We start from the raw sequence: 8,597 nt of genomic DNA, 5'->3' as shown, positions 1-8,597 counted from the left end.
TTTAAAAACAAATTCTGTGAGGATATAAAAATTTGACAATATAAGCAGAGGTTACACTAGCTGCTGCATTTAAATAATGGTAGAATTACAGTATATTGGGAAAAAAAAAACGTGATTGAAAGTTGTCTGTTTTGCCATTGAAACCTATGGGGATGGGTGGGGTTACACAGCTTTCTGCAACCGAACAGCAGGGGGCGCCCGACCTGTGATGGCTTCACTTTCGAGAGACGATGCTCTGTCCAGCTATACACAGTCTATGGTTAGGACCAATGAAGAACGAGAATCAAATGAAGAACAAATTGTTCTATTGTTCCAAAATGAATTTAATTGCATTTCAGTCTATTTTAACAGCTCTAGTGAGAAGACAGTCTCTCTCTCTCTCTCTCTCTCTCTCTCTCTCTCTCTCAGCAGGTGGGCTGCCGAGTTTTTAACTGTACACCGGTGAGGCGGAGTGTGTGTATCACAGTGGTAACGGTACAAAGCGATCAGGGTCTAATTTAGCGCTGCAGCTCAGAGCGACTGCAGGCTGTTTTAAATGTGTGAGTTGAGCAGATTTATCAGCAGCAGCTTCACAAACTCTCTGAATTCTTTCCTTTAACAAGGCGTCTGATTTATCGTCTGAACTCGGGCAGGGCACCTGAGGTGAGAGATGTCGGCCGGGTTATGGATTCGGCTCCCGGTTTGAGTTGCTATCTTGAGCCGCAGTGAACGTTCCAATACAAAGATTTTAGTGTTTTTTTTTTTTTTCTCCGTCTCTGACAACACGTCAGAACTTTCACAGGAGCTCGCTGAGTTTCTCTGTCCTGAATCTTTCATATCCCCTCCCCGCGCGCCGCGAAGACTTCAAAGCGATCCGATTGGGCTAAGAAGAATGGAGCTCAGCCGGGTCTGACTGTTCAGGCTTTACAGAGCGGACCAGTAAGTGATTAATGCGGACGTGATGAGGGTTTAATGACAGATGTGCCTCATACTGGCACCAGACACTGTGTTTTACTATGGAGAAAAGTATTGGGACACCTGATTACTACCCTTAATTTCAGAAAAAAACAATGAATAATCTGCTTTCTACTAGATGCTGGAGCATTGCTGTGAGGAATCGATTGCATTCAACAAAAAAAAAAGCCTTAGTGAGGTGAAGTAGCTAAATGCATTTAGTAGAAGTGGTGGCCACAAACATTTGGGCATGATTATACTACAGCAAAAAACTTGGATATATGATTGGTATAGGCATTACATAAAAACAATAAGGTGGCCCTGCATTATGATGAAAAAACACCATTTAAACCTATTGGCACAAAATAATCTATATATTAATCTTTCTCTACTGGGCTCAGAGGAATCTGGGATGGACCATCACCACCCAGTGGAAATGTTTATTATTGCCAGAAAAAATGAGCATTCTAGATCTATTTTTAAATAAATGGAAAAAAAAATCATCTGGACCAAAGACGAAACGGAGAATCCAGACTGTTCTCAGCAACAAGCCCAAATACCAGGGATTATTGCACAATGGTGTTGTGTCGGTACACTTCTGTAGTGCAGCATTAATTCAGAAAAGTACACTGAGATCCTAGAGCAACATATGCTGCCGTCATGATCTTTTTTTAGGCATGTCCATGCACTTTCAATAAGCCAACGCACTACCACATTCCAAAGGTACAGGTAATAAACTGGTCTGCCCAATAGAAAATATGTGGAGTGACCTTGTTCTGATAAAGGAATGGAACAAAAAGTCCATGCATCCTTCATTTTTTAAATGTTGACCCGTTGGCATCATATGGAGACACTACCTTTACCATCTACTGGTCATATGACAATATGATTGTACTTAATGGTTTGAATACAAGCTGGTGGGAATCCCAGTCAAAGGTTTCTACAGCCAATCCACACAGACACATGGGCCATGTAGGAAATATCATCCAATTTTAGGTATGAAACTAGTTTTTTTACTGTGGAGTTTAAAAAACAAGGAATAGGAAAAACAGACCAACAAAATATGGCTGAATGACTGTGGTAAGCTAGGAAACATTAGCAGGTTGAGGTGTTCCTGCTTCCCTGAGAGTTTTCCCATCCCGAGCTGGTGGCCCACATTGCGGTTTAGAACTTTGAGAAGTTATAGTGGTGGCGAAAGACAGAAAGAGGAGAGAAAAACAAACATATTAGCCTCCATAACATATAAGGAGCTTTACGTGGTTTAGGGAACTGTCCACATGATGGTGCTGATCAACCTTCAGGACCACGGAGAGCGGTACAGGGTGATGGTTCCAACATTGTTCTGTGCATTGACATGGGACCGCCAGCCACATTAATGACTGTAGAAAGCTAAAATTTTGTTTTTGGCCTAATTGGCTCCTTCTGATCCCAAAATGCAAGAATTTAGGCAATTTTAAACATTAAAACAAACTACTGTCCCCATAGAAGGATAATAATTAGGAGAAATTAAAAATGCATAGATAGATAGATAGCCAGCAAATCAATGTCAAGCAAATCTCAGAGGTGAAGTGTTGTGAAAAGTAAATGGTAAATGCCTTACTTTCTCAACTTTTCTCAACCTAAAATGTGTTGCAGGGTTGTGACAAATTAAAGTTTCAATTGCAATAAATGTAACAAAACAATATATATTTTGGTTTTACAGTTTGTGCAATTGAATAAAAGTGCACTAAATAAAATAATAAAGGATACACTGATTTTGGGTCGGATTTGATCTGATTTGGCTAAAAACAGGCTATTAGTTTATTTGGATGGTTCATTATAAATGCTTCATAGATGCTCAACTAAATATCTATTAACTTAACCCTAAATTGAATTTAACTGTCTCTTTATGGAGCCTAACTCTAGACCTAATCCTTATCTTAAGTCTAACCTCAACCCTGAGTCTATGAATCAACCCTAAAACCTAACCCTAACCCCAACCCGAACCCTAACATAAACCATAAATATAACCCTCAAACCAACCCTAAAATCTTAAGATTAGAGTTTGGGTTAGAGTTAGGTGAAGATTCACATTCAATTGACAATCATTTATTTTCACCTTAGAGTTCAGTTCCATTTAATAGACATGTAGTTGAAAGCTAGTTGAGCATCTTTGAGGCATCTCCAATGGACCATCCAAGTAAAAATAGATACCAAAAACATTAGCAGGTCTTAAATTTCTTAACCATCTTGGACCTTCCTGATTGAAAGAAAAAAGAACCATGACAGCAAACCTAGCTTTTGCGTGATCAGAATTGTAGAACTGGCAGTAAATAAATAGCAGGACATGCTAATCTGTGTTATTCCAAAGCAAATTAAAGTGAAAATCAGGTAATGGAGGAGAAGGTCGAGATGGTTCTTAAATGCCAGGAGTCAAATGAGCTCTTAATAAGTCTGAAAATAAGTGCTGCACTGTGGTGGGTGTAGTAGATGGAGAGCGAGAAAGAGAGAGAAAGATAGAGAGAGAGAGAGTCTCAGCAGGAGAGGCCATTCCGGGCAAGCGCATCTCTTCTCTTTATAATCCAGCTATACTCAGCTTTGCCCTTTTCCCAAGCATCAACACGAGTGACCTTCTTGTGAGCCCTCGTGGAATTAGCCGCAGCGTCCTGCAGGCGAATCAATTAGAGTGGCTACTGGGGGGATGCGGCCACGAGCTTCTGCTGCTGGGGCGCAATTAAATGGAAATTTCAAGCAGGTGGTTTAAAAGCATCCTGGGAGTAAGATGCTCCACTGGATACCGACGGTATCGGTCACTATTCTGGACACATGTTCTGTAATCTAAAAATGCATCACGATGTAAGCGTAGCAGAAGAAGTAAGAAAACCTGTGATTGGTAGATTATTTATTTGTTGGATCAATCAGTAACACTTTCTATAAATTTTATGTCTATTTTATGACTCTATAAACATACTCATAACACATCGTAATGCATTCATTAGGCATCATAAACACGGCTATAAATGTTTGGTAACACTTTACTTGGATGGTCCATTTGATGATGCTCAACTGACATTCAACTAACTTTGAACTGCATGTCTATTTAAATGCAATTGAACTGAAAGGTGAAAGTAAATGATTTTCTATTGAATGTAACCCAACACTCAACTCTAACCCAAACTCTGATCTTAACATTTTAGCGTTGGGTTTAAAGCTAGATTTAAAATTTAGGTTAGGGTTAGGGTATTTATTTTTACAGTAATATGTAATATTGGAAACAACAGCATAAGCTGTTCATAAATAGATAAATACTTCTTAATAAACACATTATTCAATGCTTATGAATGTTTCATGAAGCAACTATGTACTATAAAAAGTATGTTTTGTAAGTTAGTAACACTTTACGGCTCATTTGTTCTCTGCATTTACAAAATTAAGTTGATCTAACAAGTCTTAAATGTTAGCTAAACCTAAATTATTGAATCACTTCAACATATAATTGTAACGCCAGACAGGTAGGAGAGACGCACGCCGAGTAAAAGGTAAAGGCGGGTTTATTTACAGAGTTGTAAACAGAGTAACACAGCCAGAGAACAGGTTGAACAAGACTCACACTGGAAGCAGGAATCGTAATACAGGAGACAGTCCAAGATCCAAAGCCAGAGAGACAGTCCGATAATATAACAAATCCAATAAGGGCAAAGACAAAAGGCAAAATCCGTAATACAGGCAAAAAGATCATAACAAAAGGGCAGACAGAAAAGGGTTTGGAATAACGCTCAGTACGCAACATGAGTCGGCAATACCTCGCGAAGAACAGACCTTAACCGAACCCTATATATACAAAACATGGAATTACTATGAACCGGAACTTCTTAGAATACAGGTGACTCTGAACGGGGGAGCGTAACGCGATTGGGTGAGAGTGAGCGGCTGACGGTGACGTCATGGCCAGTGGGATTTTGGGAAATAGAGTTCGGGTGTGTGAGAGGAGATCCTAGAGACCTGACAGTACCTCCCCCCGAGGAGTCCGAAAGAACCGAAGGACGAGGACGACACACAGGAACCGCCCCTCTCCGCCCGGAGGCCCGACGGACACGAGAACCCGAAGCGGGGATAGCCTGAACAGGAGCCCTGGTCCTGGGACGACCCCTGGTCCTGGGACGACCCCTCCTGGAGCCGCGGACGGAACTGAGAGACCGAGTAGCAGCAGACCTATAGCGCCTACCCCTTCCAGGGTCAGGAGACCTCCTCCTTGGACGACCCCGAGGGCGTGGTGCTGGACAAGACGGATGCGACCGATGGAATTCTTCCACCAACAATGGGTCAAGGACGTCTGCTGCAGTAACCCAGCTTCTCTCCTCAGGTCCGTAGCCTTCCCAATCAACCAGGTACTCCAGGGCTCCCCTCCTCCTTCTGGAGTCTAACAGGCGCTCCACCGCGTAGACGGGTCCACCATCCATGAGCACAGGCGGAGGAGGCAGCATCCCATGCGAGGTCTCATCCAGCGGACCAGGGATAACCGGCTTAAGTAAAGAAACATGGAAAGAAGGACAGACACGATAATTAGAAGGTAATTCAAGACGGTATGTAACTTCGTTGATTCTTTTGATTATTTTAAAAGGGCCAATAAACTTAACTGATAATTTTTTGTTGCCTTCGGGGAGCCGGAAATCCCTGGTAGATAGCCAAACGCGATCTCCTGGGGAGTAGAGCGGGGCCTCACGACGATGACGATCAGCCTGCTGTTTGTGTTGTTCTAACACGGCTTCTATACGTCTGTGAGTCTCCTCCCACACCTCCTCGCTACGGCGCATCCACTGATCTACTGCAGGGATATCAGAAGGTTCAGCTGACCATGGCATGAGCGGAGGTTGATAACCTAGGACACACTGAAAGGGAGTTAACTTAGTGGAAGAGCTGATAAGAGAATTTTGAGCCAATTCAGCCCAGGGGAGATATTGGGCCCAATCATGAACATTGTTAGAACAATATATACGTAAGAATTTCCCTAGTTCCTGGTTCATCCTTTCACACTGACCATTACTTTGAGGATGATAACCGGAAGACAAACTGACAGAGACACCCAACCTACTCATGAATGCTGACCAGACTTGAGATATGAATTGAGGACCGCGATCAGACACTATATCCTCGGGAATACCAAAAATACGAAATACCTGATTAAACAGGCTTTCAGCGGCTTCAAAAGCGGTGGGTAATTTAGCGAAGGGAATGAACCTAACACCACGTGAGAAACGATCAACGACAGTCATAATGACTGTATTACCCATGGAATCAGGAAGATCTGTAACAAAGTCTACTGCCAAATGGGACCAAGGTCGAGCTGGAACTGGTAATGGTATTAATTTACCGGCAGGTAGAGTACGGGGAATTTTACATTGAGCGCAAATGGTACAAGATGATACAAACTCATGGATGTCTGAACGCATGTTTTCCCACCAAAATCGACCCTCCAATAATTGATAGGTGCGGGTCTCACCGGGATGTCCAGAAGATGAGGAAGTGTGAGCCCATGTGATTAATTTATTTCTACACTGATTTGGTACATATGTTTTGTTAGGTGGGCATTGTGCGGGAGGAGGTGTAATTCGATTAGCTTGACTAAACTCCTCCGAAATTTCCCACCTGATAGGAGCCAAAATTACCTCTGGTTTTAGAATAGTGGTGGGTTCTGAGATGACTGAATTATTTTCATCATAGATACGCGAGAGTGCATCAGCTTTAGTGTTACGGGACCCTGGTCGGTAAGTAACAGTGAAATTAAAACGAGCAAAAAACAAAGACCATCGAGCCTGACGTGAGTTCATGCATTTCATGGATTTCAAAAACTCTAAATTTTTGTGATCAGTGATAACTACAAAGGGGTGTAAAGCTCCCTCCAGCCAATGCCTCCATTCCTCTAAAGCTAATTTAATGGCTAAGAGTTCGCGGTCCCCAATACCATAATTCTGTTCAGCAGGAGAAAGTTTATGAGAAAAATAGGCCACAGGATGCATTTTACTGGGTGAGCCTAATCTTTGAGAGAGTACAGCCCCCACTCCCACACTGGAGGCGTCAACCTCTACAATGAATGGTTCTTTAGGATCAGGATGTTTTAACAGAGGGGCAGAAGTGAACTTTCCCTTAAGGGTAGAAAAAGCATCGTGCGCTTGTTCAGACCAAACTAAAGTTTTAGTATTATGTCGCAACAAATTAGTGAGTGGTGCTGCTACTGAGCTATAATTGCGTATAAAACGTCTATAGAAGTTGGCAAAACCCAAAAATCTCTGCAGTTCCTTTACTGATTTGGGAATGGGCCAGTCTACTACTGCCTGGACTTTATTATTGTCCATTGAAACTCCCTTAGCATTAATGATATATCCCAGAAAAGAGATAGAGGAGAGGTGAAATTCACATTTCTCAGCTTTGATAAAAAGTTGATTTTCTAGCAGACGAGATAGGACAGCGCGGACCTGGGGAATGTGTGTGGTCAGATCGGATGAGTAGATTAGAATGTCGTCTAAAAATGCAATCACAAACTTTCCTAACATGTCACGTAGGACATCATTTATAAAGGACTGGAACACGGACGGGGCGTTTTTGAGGCCAAAAGGCATAACTTGGTATTCATAGTGCCCCCTTGTGGTGAAAAAAGCAGTCTTCCACTCATCTCCCTCCCTTACTCTCACTAAGTTATATGCACTACGAAGGTCCAATTTGGTAAAGACAGAAGCCCCACGTAATTGTTCTAAAGCTACAGGCACTAGAGGGAGAGGATACGGGTAAGTTTTAGTAACTGCATTAAGTTGTCTGTAATCTATACAAGGTCGAAGACCACCATCCTTCTTTTTTACAAAAAAGAATGATGCTGCAACTGGAGAAGTGGAATGACGAATAAAACCCTGAGCCAGGGCCTCCTGCACATACTCCTCCATAGCTTGTTCCTCAGTCTGAGTCAAGGGATAAATGTGAGATTTGGGGGGTATTTGATTGTCAATGAGATCAATAGCGCAATCGTAAGGACGATGTGGTGGGAGTTGTGTGGCACGAGATTTGCTGAAGACTTCAACAAGATCAGAGTATTCAACTGGGATATGTGCAAGAGACTCAGGCTCAGGACTCTCAACAGTGGTAGACTGGACTTTTAGTTTAGGAGCAGTAATACAATGTTTATGGCAATATGGAGACCAGGACATAATTTCATTATTAGACCAGGAAATCAATGGATTATGTTTTCTCAACCAAGGGAGACCCAAAATAACAAAATAATCAGAGTCCATCATGACAAAAAACCTGAGCTCCTCAGAGTGCAGAGCGCTGACGTTCATTCTGACAGGAACGGTGACGTGGGAAATGGTTCCCTGTCCAATTGGTTTCCCATCCACAGCAGACAATTTGACAGGGTTATCCAGGGGTTCCATTGGGATCTGGAGTTGTCTGGCCAGTTGGTGGTTCACGAAGTTTCCCTCGGCACCGGAGTCAATTAGTGCTGGAAACACAAAAGGAGAAGCAGACTGGCAGAGCAGAACAATAGATATGCAGATAGACTTAGAAATCATGTCAGAGTATAGACCGCTTACCCCTTTAGCGTGTGGAGAGGATTCCACACGCTTTCCCGAGTATGTAGCAGGTGGCTCGTATGGACGGTCCGGGTTGCCATGGAAACCATGGGAGAGCCCACCGCG

General features: G+C 42.6%; 1 protein-coding gene across 3 annotated transcripts; it reads right to left on the bottom strand.

The window, feature by feature from the left end:
• Positions 1-4,742: 4,742 nt before the first annotated feature.
• On the bottom strand, positions 4,743-8,295 carry LOC125782654 (uncharacterized). Of its 3 annotated transcripts, XM_049467367.1 has the most exons (3): positions 8,206-8,295; positions 5,550-5,801; positions 4,743-5,435 (listed from the first exon to the last, which is right to left on the bottom strand). In XM_049467367.1, the coding sequence occupies exons 2-3, from the start codon at positions 5,772-5,774 to the stop codon at positions 4,785-4,787; spliced, it is 876 nt and encodes a 291-aa protein (XP_049323324.1). In that variant the 5' UTR covers positions 5,775-5,801; positions 8,206-8,295; the 3' UTR covers positions 4,743-4,784. The 3 variants fall into 3 exon arrangements, with proteins under 3 accessions (XP_049323324.1, XP_049323322.1, XP_049323323.1); XM_049467365.1 differs by having other exon boundaries at positions 4,743-5,801; XM_049467366.1 differs by having other exon boundaries at positions 4,743-5,734; positions 8,206-8,279.
• Between the last annotated feature and the right edge of the window lie 302 nt (positions 8,296-8,597).

Source organism: Astyanax mexicanus, chromosome 18, assembly GCF_023375975.1.
Source record: "Astyanax mexicanus isolate ESR-SI-001 chromosome 18, AstMex3_surface, whole genome shotgun sequence".
NCBI lineage: Eukaryota > Metazoa > Chordata > Actinopteri > Characiformes > Acestrorhamphidae > Astyanax > Astyanax mexicanus.
Note: the sequence above shows the minus strand (reverse complement) of the source record. Positions and strands in the feature narration are given on the sequence as shown.